At 35.1% G+C, this 18470-nt stretch overlaps 1 protein-coding gene across 2 annotated transcripts in view; it reads right to left on the bottom strand.

Annotated features, from left to right (window-relative positions):
- Positions 1-18470, bottom strand: part of KLHL1 (kelch like family member 1) — a 218527-nt gene that overhangs the window by 128493 nt on the left and 71564 nt on the right. For both annotated transcript variants that reach the window (XM_054518600.1, XM_036387829.2), the window contains exon 4: positions 8959-9155. In XM_054518600.1, the coding sequence (XP_054374575.1) occupies positions 8959-9155 (197 nt within the window). The remainder of the gene's footprint in view (positions 1-8958; positions 9156-18470) is intronic.

The following is an 18470-nucleotide window of genomic DNA, read 5'->3' as shown; positions in this document are numbered from 1 at the left end:
GCAGCTAAATTGAAGTTCCTGGTGATTGTGAAGCCATCAAATTGTGATTAAAGCATTATAGACTATTTCCTTAACTATTTTCCTGTAGATTTCACAGTATTTTTCCACCAGCAGTTGTCTTTTCTATTTTATATTAATTATGTTGCTGTCCATATGCTAGTTCTTGAAACACTCTTACCTTCTTCTTCTCCAACTGTGTCTTGATGGAGTGGTACTGTAATGTGCTATGTCACAGCTGTACTAAGGAGAACTTAAAATGAAAGCAGCACACTGAGCTAAGTGCTGATTATTGCTTTCAAACAAGAATCTTAAAAACACAAAGTGTGAAAGGTAATCTATAAAGTACAATTTCTTCTCAAAAAATAAAAGAAAAAAGTAATTGGGAGTAGGAGTCATAATAATAGCAATAATAGCTTATATTTAAAAAAAGCTACTGAAATATTTTAAGAAAGTCGTCAAGAGAAATAAAAGATCAAATTTTGTGGTTCAATTCAAAGTGGCATGGATTCTGTCACTCTTGCTTGTGTTTGCACTGCTGCATTTGGCAATTGTTCATTTTTGTGGATCACTAGTATGGCTTTAAAGGGGTAAAATAGAGAAAATTCTGAACCTCAAAAAATATCAGTCAGGCAAAATTGATATTGGATTGTAAGTTCCAAAATGTTTTTCATTTCTTATCTCTGGTAGTATTATTTATTTCAATTATTCTTGTGGCTTTGGATTAATTTCAATTTTTAATTTTTCTTGTCCAAGGGATGCTAGAGAGAGGAAGGACATTATAAAAAACTAACCTTTAAAAAGAGTATAAGAATAACAGCTTTAAAAATCAGAATTTACCTAGTCAAGTAAAAGGACCTGTTTTCTTTAAAATTAGCATTCTATGTAGACCAAGGAAGCATTTTAAATAGAGTATAATTAAACTTTTTACTCCAAGCTAGTACTCTGAACATAAGAAACAGAAAATTGCAGAATGTTTTAAAATATCAGTGTGTTACTATTAACTTGTTGCTAACATGCTACCAATAGCTTACTGCTAATAAAAGTCAATTAAATGCTAGCTCCGGGAAACCCATCTGTTGCACATTGCTTGAAAAGTAAAATTTAAAAAAAAAAATCTGAACTTTTGTTTCATGTCATCCCTGGATACATAGCTCAGATCTACCACTAAAAACATACAGGAAATATATTTAATAGCCTTTTAGAATAATTTTGCTTCAAAGTCACCTCATGTAGTCACGGTTCCTGTTCAGTATATGTCTTAGCTAGGTCATGTTACTTAGCAACATTTTCAGTCATGTCTTGAATACCTACCAGAACAGATCCCAAAAATTCCAGTGATTGTTACTTTCCTAGTATTTAATTACTCCCAATGTTCTAAAACGATAATCTTAATATTCAATTAGGATTTTCTACATCCTAATTTATGTCTGTTGCCTATTAATCTGCACCCTCAACAACAGTCTGGACCCTTTTCTGTATCCCCCCAGTCATGTAGATGCAGAGAGCAGTAAGGTCTCCCTCAGTACACCAGGTTCATCAAGCCCAGCTTCCTCAGACTTCCAGCATCCAACCAGCGGTGATCTCCCCTGGACTAACTCCATTATATCCATGTCTCTCTTCTACTGAGGAATACAAAAGGAGACACAACACTTTGTATTTGCTCTCATGGGTGGCAAAAAGGAAGGATCACCTTCTTTAAATTTCTCACTCTCACTGACACACTCCAGGATGCTGATGGCCTTCTTGCAGAAAGAGTACATTGCTGATTTATTCTCAACCTTGTGTCCTTTTCTGCAGAGCTGTTTCCGAGACACTTGCTCCCCAGCCTGTGGCAGTTCATGGGGTTATTTGTCCCTAGATTGCAGGACTTTGCATTTCCCTTTGCTGAACTTCAGGACTAGGCCTTTTTAATACCTTTATTGGTGATCTGGATGAGGAAATCAAGTGCATCCTGAGTAAGTTTGCAGGAAACAAAATGTTGGGCAGGAATGTCATCTGCTGAAGGGTAGAAAAGCTCTGGAGAGGGATTGGAAAGGCTGGATTGATGGGCCAAGGCCAGTCGTGTGAGGCTCAACATGGCAAAGTGCAGGTGCTGCACTCGGGTCACAACAACCCCATGCAGCACTGCAGGCTTGGGGATGAGTGGCCATAATGCAATGCCAAAAAAGCTAGTGAAAGGTGTGGAACAAAAATCCTCTTAGGGTGACTGGAGTTACTGGGGTGGTTTAGCCTGGTGAAAAGAAGGTTCAGGAGAGACTTTATTGCTCTCTGCAACTACTTGAATGGAGCTTGTGTTGAAGTGGGGTTTGGCATCTTCTCCCAGGCAACTAGAGGAGGACAAGTAGAGGGAAACTGCCTCAAGTTTCATGATGGGAGGCTCAGCATACCAGGAAAAATTTCTTCACTGAAAGAGTTTTGAAGCATTGGAACAAGTTCTCCAATAAACTGGTGAAATCACTATTCCTGGAGATATTAAAAAAAAAAAAAATAAGTAGAAGTGGCACTTTGAGTTTAGTGGGTATGGTGGTATTTATTCAAAGGCAGGGCTTCATCTTGGAGGTCATTTCCATCCTTAATGATTCTGTGACTTTAGCCGATTGCTTCAACATGCCCTCCAAATAACAGCCTTGTTCTCAAACATATCAATCACCTTCTTCTGCCAGTTTGATGACATCTGCAAACTTGCTGAGAGAGAACTCCATCCTATCATCTAATAATTACTGAAGTTGCTAGACAGTGCTGGACCCCAAAATTATCCTTGAGGAACTTTACTATTTGCTGATCACCACCTGGACTTTTTACTACACACCACAGATCTCTGGGCCTCTGTCTAGTCAGCTTTCCATCCATCTCATTGTCTGTTTATCCATATGTCACCAATGTGGTGGTGAAGAGGTCAAAACAAAATACAATTTGAAGTTAAAAAAACCTTTTATCTGATCAGTATCTATTGAGCAGCATGTGGTCAGCTATGTTAAACAGTAGAAAGAAACCTTACAACCCTGTATATAATACGACGTTAATCAGCTGGGGCAGGGTTCAGCCAGGACAGGGTTAATTGTTGCAGCAGCCAAGAGGAGGGGTAGCAAGCACCTATAGGTTATTCTATACCACCTTATACCATTTTCCAGGGACTTGGGAAAAGCTCCCTTCCAGGTCAGCTAGTGTGGTCGATGAAGCAGTTGAGTATTGCTGTGGGGGAAACCCATGGTGAACATGTGAATCATTTGCCTCCTTCTTGTACACTTTGTCATTTGTATACTATTGTTGCTGCTACTGTTCCTTTTCCTGTCTCATTGCTGTTTCCTGTAAATTGCTCTTATCTCAGCCTCTGATCTTTACCTTTTGTGCCTCCAGTTCTGTCCAGTCCTTCTGCAGGGGGAGGGGGAGAGAAAAGGGGCAGGGAGTGAGCAGTGCATGGTTTGGAGTGATTGAGTGGGAACACTAAATTGAGGAATACTACTCCTTCCCATGACTCTAAAGAACTATTATTTTTAAATTACAATACTAGAGAGTTTTCTTGCCTCACTTGTTATCTGACTTCAGTTAAAGCTATACTAAAACTAACAGTAACAGTGAAATAAACTCTGATGTCTAAATGTACAACTATAACTCATTAATGACTGTTATGACCATTTATCAATATATCAATAATATTTTTTAAATTTGAATATGGAGTAAGGTTACAATATTTCATTATGCTTCAGGATAAAATGTAGTAAATGAAAAGGAAAGGTTTTACATATCACTCCTCCCCCACTCCAGCCCAACAGATTTTTTTTCACCTGTTGTGAAATTTTGTAACCTAGATAATAAACATAACTAATAAAATGATCACTGAAGCTCTTCGCCATAAAAGATCATTAAAAATTTGCATAAGGCATACACTTCAACTGAATGAAATGGCTTCTCCATCTGCAGTACAATCAGAATTCTCAGTAAATTAAAGAGCCCATATAGAGTCAGCACATGTCACTGAGATACGTGCTCATAATTAAGTATGAATAATGTTTTGTTGTGCTGGGACTAATGACCCTTGCAGTGCAAAGCACAGAACTGCATCTCTGAGAAGCTAAACACCTCTTACCACTTCATTCAAAGGCACTTGCAAGCATTCTGCGTCTCCCAGGCTTGGAACATATGTTAGGGTTGTTTTTATTGCTAACATTATGAGTGGGTTACAGACACATCAATCACTTTATTCATTCATGTTCTTCTGGTCAAGGAAATTTTACTTATGCCCATTCTTCTGCTCAGTGCATCAAAGTAATTTGAAGATTTTACAAGTTTATGCTTAGCAATTAGTTTTGAAATGGTGAAATAAAAATAGGGAAGAAACTCTATCATTTCAACTTTCAAACTGCAGTTTCAAGAACAAAAATGATCACTGAGGTTTAAGTGAAGTTTCCTAAGAGGTGAAGCACTGAGAGATTAAATAGCTATATCTATGAGGTATTTCAGTTTTCAGTTTAAAGCAATCAGGTTTAAGTAAAATGGCATGCTAATGAGATGAAGACTCTGGTACTCTATCTTGGAAGGTAACACTCTCAATTTCTAATCATTACCTGTACATTTTAACACAAGCAGGACCATGGCCTTTACTGGGGAAAAAAAAACCAAGTCTTGTATTCAAAACCATACCTGGTATGAGTATTTTTTAAAATAATTTTCCAGGCTTTAAAACCAAACTGCAATTATCTTTTTAGGGAAAAATATGACATACTTTTCCTCTTTCAATATTTACCAATGCACCAAAGTAGTTGTTGTAAGAAGGGCTAATGGTACACTGAAGCCACAGAGTTTATTAATCTAGTATGGTCTATTACAAACCTTCACCAATAAACACACAATGGTTCAAATTAGAGCATATTTGAAAACATTTTCTACTCTAACAATAATTGCATGCCAATGAGGCATCACAATTTCAAATTACACTTAAGTCTGTTTTCTAAAGAGACAGATAAGTCCATACAGTATGACTGAAATTTCTGACAAGTATGACAAGCTGATAAATTTTAGACTTCAGAGGTTAGCTTCCCTATATATGAAGCCCCTTATAACTAGACTAAAGAACTGTCACTAAAAATGCTTGCTTGAAGAAATCATTTGCTTCAGCTTATTAATATGTTTCATTTTGCTGCTTTTATGGTTGGTTTTTTTAAAGACATCACACATGCATTTCATTCTACAATCATCTAACTTAACCGGCAATAAACTAGGAATTTAAACTTATCAGACATATGGTTCTGCAGATTGAAAGCTCTCAGAAACTGACAAGCTAGTAACAACCCAGATTGCAATTAAGAAGTACAGAAGTCTTAAATCAAGAGACTTGGATATTTGTGCTGCCATTTTAATTAGCAGATCCATTAAAAATAATTTAAAAAAATAAAATATCACACCATAAAACACTGGTAGGGTATGTTCATACATCAGAAATAAAACAAACTACATTAAATCTGATGTGTCTAAAAAAGAAACCAAGTACAATTTACATTTTTTCTCTTATAAATTTCTTCTTTGTAAAGCTTTCATTTAAAATGTTGCCATCCAAGTTCCATTTCTAATAAGTACAGGGAACACAAACACAGAAATCTCCAACATTCATTGTTCACCAAATTTTTATGAAATCTACCTTCCTCTTTTCTTCCACTAATCTCATATTTTGCTATACGGCAAATTTATTTTCTAGGATTTTTCAAATGTTAACTGGTTTTCCTTCACTGCTTTTTGTCTCTTTATGTCCTCACTTTCTCCCCTCTTATATGATCACATTTGCTCTTCCTTGCTTGGATTTTGAATTTCAAATTAATAATTTTATAATTGAGACTTAAGGCTAAATATCCCAGTAAACACCAGGGATATTATACCTCTGCTCGTGGAAAGGTATATATAACTTTATAGTTAACAAATTTTATTTACATAGTTAGGACATACCTGCAAGCCCTATGCAAATAAAAGTTTGTATTCTTTGTTTCCACAGATTTCATGGTTAGGGAAATAGAAGTTATTCAATGTGACAGAAAACATGTCTGAAATTATATATCTTCTGCCAACAGGATTCTTAAATTATTGGTCTGCCCTTCAGGAGCTTTTTCTTCTTCAGTATAAAGAAGTTTATGAGCTCAAATGTCTTGCCCTCATAACATGTTATGTGAAAGCACAAAGGGACTTATATAACAACAGTGTAATTTAGAACTTATATCAAGTCTGAAACTAGGCAAGTAGATTTCTTTGAAAAATGAAGACTAAAACATTTATGGAGACTCAATGAAGCAAAATATTTCTTGAAAATATATTGATTTTCATTAGAATGCTATTGTGAAGACAATTGAGACTTTCTACTTAAAAGTAATTGGTGGAGAAAAGCTGTATAACATTTGCCAGGTATAATTCAGGCAGAGAGCTATTGTTTTATTACTTGTTTTTTTTCAAATGAATAAATGAATATTTAATTTCAACTATGTAATTAGCAAAGAAGCAGAATTATTCAAAGATTAGATTTAACTTGAGTCATATCTCAAAATTATTACACAATCATATCAGCCATGCCTATAAAACTATTTTTGCAAGATTATTTGAAAAACTTTGTCTTGTTCCCCATTCCTACACCAGTATAGAACTATTGTTTCTTTGAGGTTTCTCAAGCAAACAACTGCACAAGATTCCAGAGTTAAGGGAATACTTTTACTTCCCATTCATAACAAGCTTTTGCAATAACACTATGGAAGAAGATTCATAGAGCAAGAATTTGAGATACACCACTTCGAACTCTTAAAAAAAGCACCCCAAAAAGCCTTAAAGAAAGGACCTTGAAGTTCTCTAGAAATCAAGAGAAGCATTTTTTAAGGAAACACTGAATTTTCCATAATTTTTTTAGCCAGCACTTCCCCTCAAGTCCTCTGCATAAGACTGGAGGAGTTTGTTAACAAACTCCCTCTTGCCCTACTTTATGTTTGCCCTCACCACAGTCAATACTACCATCCTGAAGTCTGAAGAAAAGAATAATTCTTTCTGTCACCTCAGAGACAATTCATCTGCTCTTTGCCTGCGCTCCTCACTTTCCTTCCCCTCATATTCCCAGTCTCTGGTGTTCCTCCATCACACTCCTCAGGGTATCTTCCTTGAACGTGGAAGTTTTCCCTGGTTATGCAGCCATGTAGAAGAACTAATCACTTTTCTCTTATCTAGATTCTCTTTGATTGAAAGTGCTGTACTGAAGATTGGCAATGAGGCTATTCCCCACTCACAACTGGTCTTCCACACACGTTAACACAAAACAGTAAGTCAAATAGATGTGAGCTGACTCACACCTAAACAAAGTAACACAAAGTCTGTGAAAATATCACACACCATGAAGCTTATCTTTTTAGGGTTATGTTTTCACTGGGTCAGAAAAAAATATTGTCATTTCATGGTGATTATCTTTTTTCTTGCAAAGAGAAAGCATGACTTGTGCATGCTTGCAAATGCCCTTGAAGATAAATTATAACTGGCTTATTAATTACAACTGACTTCCTTTATGGTCTGCTTTTTTTTTTGGTGATTTTCCCATTACACATAATTGAGATTTTAGATGTCAGCATTAAAATATTAATAAATCATATACGCAATATCTGAGACAAGGCACAGATCTTTGTGAACTTTGTGAAACATTAGATATGTATTAGTCACAAGTCTTCAAATGAACTATAATGAGTAATTTCATTCACCTAAAAACATTTCAATAAGTTCTTTTAAAGAATCATAAACAGTTTTAAAATTTTTGAAATCAATTTTTTTCTCTATTTTTATCATGTTCATACAACAAAACAAACTGAAAAAATAATACATAAATCTAATAAATATATTGATAAAAAGGTTAGATTTTTTTCAAAACACATCTGTTCAGTCCTAATAAAATTTCATTCAAAAGAAGATCATATGAATTTTGCTCTGACAGCTTATTTCTCTCTACTGACATATCAAGGTTTACCTGACTAGCTTGGACCTGCAATATAGAGAAATCTCAAAACTTGCTCCAGAAGTGTACCATGGGTATAACTACCTGAACTGTAGTGGTAAAAAAAACCACAGTTAAAACTGTGAATTGTAATGTGTTATTAGTTATAGAAAAGAGTAAATAAAATAAGGACGTAAATGCTGAAGAGAAAGAGATTCATTGAAATGTGCTCTATTACTTCAATAATAATTTCAGTAGAGACGTAAAGGGACCATTATTTCTCATAAATTATATATAATCTACTCTTTACGTAAGCTTAATTTCATGAGCCAGATGTTTTTAGTCTTGTCAAACTATGAAAAATCCAATGGTTACCAATATGATTTAATTTCTGAATAAGTAGTATATTTCTGCTTCATTAATTCTGGTTAAATTTTGACATTAATTCCATACCTGTTCTGTCAGATGAATCTAGAAAAATATTAAATATTGCCAGATAAAATTTCTTATTTCTAGAACTTCCTGTCTTAATCTACTTCACAGATGACTAAAAGGATGACTAAAATTCTTGACAAAAAACCCCAAACCAACTACCCAAGAAAACTTCCCTTCATAGTGTTTCCATGCAGAACAATGACAATTACAAAGCTTCCCTAATGCTAAACTACAGTGATTAGGGTTAAACTACAGTGATTAGAGTATTATAATGATTTACAAACACTTCACTATTATCACCTGTATGAGAGCATGCATCTAAATAAGTTATATACCCTTCTGACCCAGCGAACAGTGCACCCATCATAGAAGGCCAATTGTCATAACTTCACTGAAGTTCTTAGGAATCACCACTATAATGGTTTTCACTTATGAAGTTCCATAGAAATACCAAATATAATACAGAATAATTTCAATCCAAAGCCTAACACAGTATTTTTCTTGTAGAGGATAGACCCTACAAGGAGAGTCTCTTATAGGACTCAAAATATTCAAATTTAGATATTCCAAAACTGCCTTACCATGGTGTAGTTGTGAGCCACCTTCATAAGCTCTGTGCACCCTTGTGCATCTGCAAATGCTCGTATTCCCAAACAGTTGGATGGGTGCAAAAGCTTCATTAGAAAATGGCAGCAAACCTCTACTACTTGGGGGAGCTGGAGAAGGCAGGCAGCTGCTAGAAGGTTTTCAATGGTGTCTTCTTTTAATTCCAGGCAGCCTAAAAAAAGAAGTATTGATAACAAAGTCAAACTTATTTACTTAGTATTTACAAAACATACAGTATTGAAACACATTTTTATAAATAATTGTAGCTCTATATAAATAACTCTACAGAAAAAGTGAAGAAAAGAAGGATTAATCTCCCTGACTGAACACCCCAGAGACCTGAACTTAAAGTATTAGAAAAATTGCTTTTTAAACTAATATTAATTCAACTACATAATAGGCATAAAAAGAGAGACTGTACTGTATCAAATGGAATAGAGGACTTGGAATATCTCGATATCAACCAGGCTGTGGAGGGTTTTTTGTTGGGTTTCTTTCCTTATTTTCATTGAAATCCATGATAAAACTTGTGTTATCTTCAGTGGCACAGAGCAAACCTCACAGCCATTTACTTCCTTGAAAAGAATGAAATAACTGCCTAGTATAGTATGAATAAACCCATAAATACATCTTCAAAACAAGGCTTAACAGTCTTCAAACATTGTGTTGCTTATTTGTAATGTGACTTTAGGATTAATGCTATCTGAGTAACATATGGCAGGATTCTCGTCACACATAGTTCCTCTAAAATAATTTATACTGGGGAAAAGAACCATTAATTAATATTTATATTGCACTTAATTCTGTAATTTCACAAGTTGTTATCTTTACCTTGCAGACTGACCCACTTTTTAATAAATAAAAGGTAAAAAAGAATAAAATAAACTTTAAAAAGAATTTATTTTAGGCTGGAATAAGTAATTCTTGTTATAATGCTCCTCCCAACCATAATATTAAATTTTGTTTTTACATTAGAATCTTAAAAATCTCTTACATTAATAGCATAAAATCTTCAAACTAAAGATTACAAGGATATTTTGGAGAACTGAAAAAAAAAGAATAGGAAAATAAAATGTGCAAATTTAATACAAATTATCAAAAAATACTTCTGATTGTATCATGCTGTGCTCAGAAAAAACAATTTCTGACTATAAGAGGATTAAGTGCATATTGATCTTTCTCTTAAAAGTATTATGGTTCAACACCTAGATAAACTCACTCTTTTCTGCACAAAAGTGTGGTATTTGCTGTCACATTAGAAAAAAAATCTAAAAATCTTAATAATTCTATTGCATGACACTAAGGAGTTCTAAAATCCTCAATTTCAAAACAGCATGCCATTGGAAAGAGAAGACACTTTACATTGCAATACCAAACCCAAAATACAGTAACATTAACACTGCACATCTGATCTTTTCCTCATTTCACTATATCTGGAGCTTTTAATACAAGAGGGAAACTGTGAAGCTATACTTTACTGGATTTAGTTATAATACATCCTTTTGCAAAGGTCAGAACATCAGATCAAGCGCACAGCCTAATTTAAGTGGGTTTCCTCTCCTTATTTTTATTCTTTTATTAATGTCGCATGAGATTTTTTTTATATTATCTAACCTTTTCTCACAATTTCTGTACACCCCATCTTTATGCAGTGTGGTCAGAAGGCACACTCAGCAGCAGATCCTTGGCTAACCCATATATTCATCAATGACACTCCCACATTTGCTGCGTGCCTGCAGGTAATGGCTGGCTCAACACAATTCTGGAAGACAGTTCCACTGTGTAAAGTGGAAGCACTCAAAAGATAGTTGTTTTCAGGTAAAAACTGATCATCCTGATAACAGAAGTAAAAAAATTAAAAATGTGCAAAACACCCTTGAAAACTGGATGAACTGAGAAATGGAAACAAAAAAAAAAAAATTCTAAATCTCCTTTTCTTACCTGATATTTATTTTTCAACAATGAGCTCAAAAAAGTCTTCAGCCCTACAAAATTGATCCAGGCAACATTTCCAAAGTGAAATATAGAATGAATCACGTTCAATATGCCTACTTTATGAGGAAAGGTAACACCCTCATGGTTTGGCCTTTTTTATGGCTAAAGGTAGCTACACTTAGGAGAAGAACCCAAAGGAATCAGTTGAAATCACATCAATCTATTTTTTTTCAAATTGAGATATTTTCTGTTCACTTTAAGGTACACTAGTCCTGGTACAGTATTAGTTGGGATACAAAATTAGTTGGGATACAAAATTAGTTGGGATACAAAATAGGATTAAAATAAGTTTAAATGAATAAAACATATCTGGTTTATGAATAACTTATTTATGTATTTCTTTATGTAACTAACATGGAAATTTTGAAAAAGATGATTCACATTTTTATAGAGGAGTGAACACATTTCTGCTTTACACTTTAATAGAGAAAGTAAATATAAAACCACTTCTGGGATATCTAGGGATACGAATATGTTATAGCTTTACTTATTTTTAACTAAATTCAGAAATACTAATTTACTGCTTAATAGATCTATGATAAAAGCTAGAAAAATACACTCAGTATGAGTTAAAAAGTTTATTTTTCTTCATTCTTTTAGCTTCAATGATAGATAGGTTTTTAATCCATCTAAATGTCTTCTAAATCTTGATTATCTTCTTTTTTAAACATCAAGACACCTTCATAAATTTGTTCACAGGGTCTGTATTCCCTTTTTCAGAAGAGTGCTGTGACATTTTTATGCAAATTCCTCTGGGATATCAAGTGTTTAGCATGGTCAGATTTTGAAAAAAGAAAGCTTTTAAGGGGCTCTGTAAATAAAATATGAAATCTTCACACAGTTTCATATTGGCAATTAGAAGATCCAAGCATCTATTTAAAAATGTTTAATGGGACATTCAAGGGGCATTAATATTACTGCTTCTTCAATTCACCTCCCCCTCATATTTTTATGCAATAAAAGCTTGCACAAGTGCTTTAGTCTGAGAAAAACAAATTAACTAGAGCTTAAAATCTCCTTTTGTATTACATTAATTAAGATGAAAAAATACGAGGAAAAAAACAATCAAAAGAACTTTAATGAATTCTAATTGTTATTCTAAATTATAGCTGTATTTGTGAAAAATTTTATATGCATTGCTTATGCAGAAATTAAAATGCCTGTCTTTATCATGCATTCTCATAACGACAACATAAATTTTATTACCTCATTACAAAATGTGAAGCAGAGATAGTATAGAATTCTCTGATATTCTTGTTCTGTTGCTAAACTATTTCCCATGTTTAGGGACAGTTATGCTTTGGAGTTGGTTTGTGGGGTTTTGTTTGTTGTTGGTTTTTTGTTTTGTTGTTGTTGTTTTTGGGTTTCTTCTGTTTGGTTTTTTTTTTTGTTTGTTTGTTTTGGGTTGTTTTTTTTTTTTTCTCTTTTATTCTCTCTTCTACACTACTGACTATACTTTAGAACTATTTTGGTTTACAGGGAATCACTGCACCTTTTCCCACCTTTGTATGATGGTTAATAAGGTCAGTTTATATAATAGGAACAGCCTCCCACGTGTATTGATCAACAGATTGGACCTGTGGTGGGATAACTCAGTAGGTACAGGTCATTTGCTCTGTGTATAAGCAATGAATTTTACCTAAATTTTTAACACATCATAATATCATTTTACATCATGTTCACAGTAGTTTTTTTTTTCTCTTTTGTAATTACACACTTACCCACAAGACTCCTCAACATTCTTAAGAGTGTTGTGTGTACAAGGGAAATCATGGGAAGTATCAAGGAATTAGAAACAAAGCCTAAAACCAATTCCTTGAAATCAGGTATTTATCTTTTTAACCTTTCTATTTCATGTGTCTTGACCAGTTGTGTGGCAGTTTTGAAATGTTGTTGAATGAAATTATTTCTGGAGCGTAATCCGTTTTAGGAGACTAATCCGTTTTTAAAATGTAAAAAAAATTAATTATTTTTTAAAAGGCAGTAATTCGTATCAAGATAATATTCATTCATCTTATGCATAGTAGATTAACTGACTACAATAAGAAATTGGTTTCTTGAAAAATCATCTAATTCAATTGAGCACTTGAAAAACCTTATTAAAAAGGTGCTATGCCTCACACACTGCTATAATAAACCTTTTTGCCATTGCTTATCTCAATCATTCAAAATCTTTGTCACTCTGAGGTAACCACCTGACCTAATCACCCAAGATCTCCTTTTACAGTTCACAGAGAGAAATAGGAAGCCTTAGAGCAGTTTTCACCTGCTCTGTTTCAGTCATGTACTGCAGAATGAGATGAATCACTCCCTGAATGGCTATTTCTTGATTTCAGCTACAAATTGAGCACCTTCATTTGAGTTACTGAGACACTACTGATATTCATATTTGTTGACATGAATTCAGTTGCTCTGCTCCCAAATACAGCACTGGAATCATTAGAGGCATTAGGTTTCAGGTGATGAAACACTCTTTGGGTTCAATTCTGATGATCACTTCCCTCTGTTATGGTCAATTTCTGGTAGTGACATAGTGTGTAAAATCACCTCTTAAGTCTATCCACAAGCACCAAGCAATGAAGAATGTTATAAAAAGTATCGTCTGTGTAGCAGAACATCTTTTAGTCTCCAGTTTGACCTATCCCTTAAAAGATAAATTCTATATTGTATTGTCTTCCATACTTATTATAAAGCTGAAGATGTTTTCAGAAAAGAGAACAGAACACAATATATTTACTTAGCAGAGGTGTCTTCTGATCAAACTGTGTTTCATTTTCTATTAATTTTTTGCTGCAGACCACATTCATCAGTTGTACTTGAGGAAGAAGCCACTCCATGGCTAATTGTGTTTATTTAGAATCACAGAATGGTTTGGGTTGGAAGGGACCATAAAGATCATCTACGGGACAACAAATGGGAACAGAACAGAGAGCACAGAGCAGCTTGGAATGGGTTGTTCTGGCTTTGGTGGGATATAGACCCTGGGAAATAGTCTACACAGATATGAAAAAGAAATGGGAAAAGAACTGTATTTGTAACTATTAAGGTGTTTGAAATTATGTAGTTTTGTAAGGCTGCCAAGTTATGTGAACAATAGGCTATCTGCAGCTAGCGGAAAATTTTTGCTAAAAGCTGAAGCTGCCTGGAGCTGAAACAGTATAAAACTGCCCTGTGAGAACAATACTGAGACTTCAATAAACTACTTCAATGATTTCAACTCCAACTTCAACTTCTTTTTGCTTGGGCTTTGGCTTCTTGCTTGGACTACGTTTTGCACCCCTCCTTTGAAGTCCCGTCTCTCAGTCGCACGGCAATCATCTACTTCCAGCCTTCCTGCCATGGGCAGGGACATGTTCCACTAGACCAGGTTTCCTCCACCCAGCCTGGCCTTGAAAACGTCCAGGGTAGGGCATCTCCCACTTCTCTGGGCAATCTGCTGCAGTACCACACCACCCTCACAGTAAAAAATTTCTTCTTCTTATCCAGTCAAAACTTACTGTACTTCAGTTTGCAGCCTTTGTTGTGTCTCTACGTGCTCTTGTATATACTCCCACTCAACCTCTCTTATAGGCTCTGTTCATTTAAGTATTATGATATACGAAATAATTTAATAAATTATTCCAGAGACATAAATATGCAGCTTGTAAAAGATGAAGAAAACACTATCACAGTAATATCAGAATTCTTATAAATTAACTAGATTCACTCTTTTAAAATACTGTACAATTATTTGCACCTTAATGCCATATCTTTTGAGTAAGTGGACTAAACTGCCTTAATCATCTGACCTTCGTCAGTACTGCCAGTCCTCTTTATTTAAATAGCATGGAATATAACTCCATTGCAGAGTGATAAGGAAATGCTATTAACAAATTAAAATCCCCTTGAGCAGGAAACTTCTCGCAAATGTCTGGCTAAAGATCAGAAAACTATATTAACCAAAATAATCCACAATGTGTTACCTTTTCATCTCCTGTTCTGAAAAAAACCTCTCAAAGCTACAAACCAAAACACCTCTGTTGTATAACTGAAATGTCAAGTATTAAAGAAAATTTTTCCACTGACTCGTACAAATCAGCTTTTTAGAGAGAGACATTAAAATGTTATTTTCTCCCTACACCATTCACATGCCTTAGCTCATTTATAGACTTGAACTTAGTCACCTGTAAGATGTACATACAAGTAAAGAACTAAAAGCAGCAAATCATTTTAGCCATGAACCTCATCATAATAAAACCTTTTTATCTACTGTGAAGAAAGATATGTTAGCACTCTGAGATACGAGATATGTTTTTCCATTAGTTATAGAAATATTGTTAAAATATGAACATCATTCTTGGGATTTTATGCTAAATATTACTAGTTTGTACTTGCACAGACGGTCATTATGTTAGCAATTTTGTCACCAGTAATTCGGCTAATATACAGGCATTGCATTTGGAATTATATATATAAATATGGAATTATGTATATAAATAGAGGAATAAAAACTCACAGTTTAGAACCAAGAAAAAAAACCCAAGATAAAAGTTACCTCAAAAAATACATAAATATAAACAGCACTTACTAATTAAATTTCAAGCAGCACAAATTTTGCACCCATTCACAAAATAAGCTGGGAGATGACAAGAATTATTCCAAAAACCTCATTTAATCTATAAGGCCTTAGTTTCTCTTAACTGCTTTTAGTCAATGGACTTCAGTACTTATGTTTGTTTCCAGTCTGCATGTCTGCTCATCATGCTGCACATACCAAAAGGCACTCCAGGAATTTATGTTTGTAAACAAAAGCAAACTTCAGCTTGAGAAGGGGGGGAAGTTTCATTCCACAAGACTTGTACCAAATATTGAGTACTTCTTGCAGAGATACAACCTTTCTATTACACTGAACACAATCAAGATTTAGCCTCTGGTGGGGAAAAAAAAAAAAAAGAAAAAGAAAAAAAATGTCTCAAGGACAAAGGAGCTCAGCTTTCAGGTTTGAAGGAGCAGTATTTTATTCTCCACACCTGAAGCTAGCTCAGAAGCAGGAGCACTCACCTCTGCCAGATAAGCTTCTTCTCAGGCAATGATTTGGCAGCTTGTGCTACAGCACAGAGCAGTTCAAATCCATGCTTAGAGAACAAAAATGTTACAGAAATGGAGGCATTAATTGTCAAGAAAAGATTTTTGCTTATGAGTCCACCTTACAGCCTAATGAAATCTACTTTTCTTTGGACTGGCACTGCTGGAAAATGTGAGCACTCCAGTCACATCCTGCTCGGAGGCTACATTTCATCACAGGTGCTGTCAGATGGGCCCAGAGCAGAAAGGCAGTGAAGGTGTTTTACAATACAGGAGCAGGAGTAAACACCTGAAAGGTGAGGACCTCTTTCACAAACTATCATTGAAATTTTCATGATTCTTTTTCTTTTGTTTTGGAACTGGAGATACACAGCTGAGCTCAGGAGCGTGGATACAGGTACATATCTCCAGTGTAGGAGCTCCAGAAAGAAACACATTAAAGAGGCAGACCATCCTACGGCAGCCTGTCCAATCACTTCACTGATGCCATTTAAGTAACAGGCTGGCATGTGCCAGATGGCAGCATAGAGGGATGATACTCCATTCAAAGGAACACTGAGTTTCCAGCCATGTCCTGTATTAATGTTCAGTACTCGTTTTAATCTCTCTTTGGAGATGAAGAACTTTGAGCCTAGCAAGAGACAGCTTTAAATATGCACCCTGAAATGCACCCTGGTTATGTGCTCTTCCCCTTCTTACTCATTACTTCCCTGTGTCTGCCTGAATTTTTTTTTTTATTGACTTCTCTGGAATAGCAGATTGCATCATAGTACGAGAAAACATAGTCACTATCTATCTCCCATAATATTCTAGAAAATTCTGAATACTCAAAATTTATGGATAAGCAATTCAGAGCTCTTTCCTAAGTGATTCTCATACACTTTGCCAAAAGAATGAGACAACAGCTGGTTCCTGGTACATAATTGCCAATTCTGTCCATTAATGAAGTATCCTGGGTAAAGGAAGAATAACAATTCATTGGAGTGTAGTGTAGAGCTCCAGGAATGAGCAAGGACTTTGCGTTTCAGTGACAGGAATGGAAAATATCTGCTCCAGATGGAAACAAAATCCTCAGAGACTGGCTAAAAAAAAAATAAATAAAATTGAGGAGGCAGTCAGTCTCTGCAGTTCTTTACGATAAATGGGTCTCTGAAGTTCTTTCCTACAGACCTGAATTATGTGAAAGGCCACAGTTTGTTTTAGGATCAGAAAAATATTCTGTGAAGGAAGGTATTTTTATCCAAGCAGGCTGACATTCACAGAGGACAGAAGACAACAATCTGAACCTACAGCTACTTTAAGGAATTTTGAAAGATTCTTGCATTGTACACATGGACAGTATAGCTGAGAATTTAATTCTGGTGCATAAATAAGGATCTTATGAGGAACACTATATATGAAAATGTCAATCTGAAATGTAACTGGAGCAAAGGTACTTATGAACTTTGAAGTGTAGTCAATGTGGAACATCCATGCACAGATAATCTGAATTATGGCTCTACAGATTGTGCCATCACTACCACTTCCTACTTCCTAAACTGGAGCAACCCTGATAAAGAAGGCTTCTTTGGATAACTCTCTTTGCAACACCCTCTTTATTGACTCCTGAAAAGTATGACATGTATCATGACAAGTATCTGCTTCTAGAAGAGAGTTTCACTGGGGATCCTCCATATCCAGAAGTTAAGTTTATTCAATGTCTATGAGCACCTAATATGATATGCGACCATTTTTCCATACTCTCCATTACACAACAGCTGACAAAGTCTTTCAGATCAATTCACTTACCTTAATTTGTCCTTTTATCACTCATCCCAGAGTTCCCTGGAACAAATGATCTCCCAGCTGAAATGAATGGAAATTTAAGGGCCTATTCTCTGCAAGTGCAAAGTCAACCATCAAATACATGGCAGAGAAAACGTAGTGGGACAGCAGCAGGTAGTAATCTCCTTCAAAAAATGCTACTTAGACATGGTCCACCTTTGAGGGATCTCTAACGTGATACTACAGAACAATACTCTTGAACAAACTCAACATGACACAGAGGTAGAGGCAAAGACCTTTATAATATCAGGGTAGCTCCACTTCTCAGTGTGATCAATATATACTGAGATAGTGAAGAGATGTAAAAATGCCACCAGTACCTAAAATCCAGGCACTATTAATCTTAAAATCTTAGCACAAGCTTTTAATAAAACACCTTACATTGTATCCATTGAGTTAAGCTTGTCTGGGACTTCCCTCTAGCACTGAGGCAAAAGGGAATGAAATGGCCTCAGTTTTACTCCAAACACTGTCATCCTCAAACAATGGCAGTCACATTCAAACAGCATGTTGTAGCACAATCCAGTAGCTCTGATAACCCCTGGACTCTTGACACTATTAATTGGCACAAGCCAAAAGTATTGATGAATTGTCTTCAATGTTT

Source organism: Molothrus ater, chromosome 2 (genome assembly GCF_012460135.2).
Source record: "Molothrus ater isolate BHLD 08-10-18 breed brown headed cowbird chromosome 2, BPBGC_Mater_1.1, whole genome shotgun sequence".
NCBI classification, from domain to species: domain Eukaryota; kingdom Metazoa; phylum Chordata; class Aves; order Passeriformes; family Icteridae; genus Molothrus; species Molothrus ater.
Note: the sequence above shows the minus strand (reverse complement) of the source record. Positions and strands in the feature narration are given on the sequence as shown.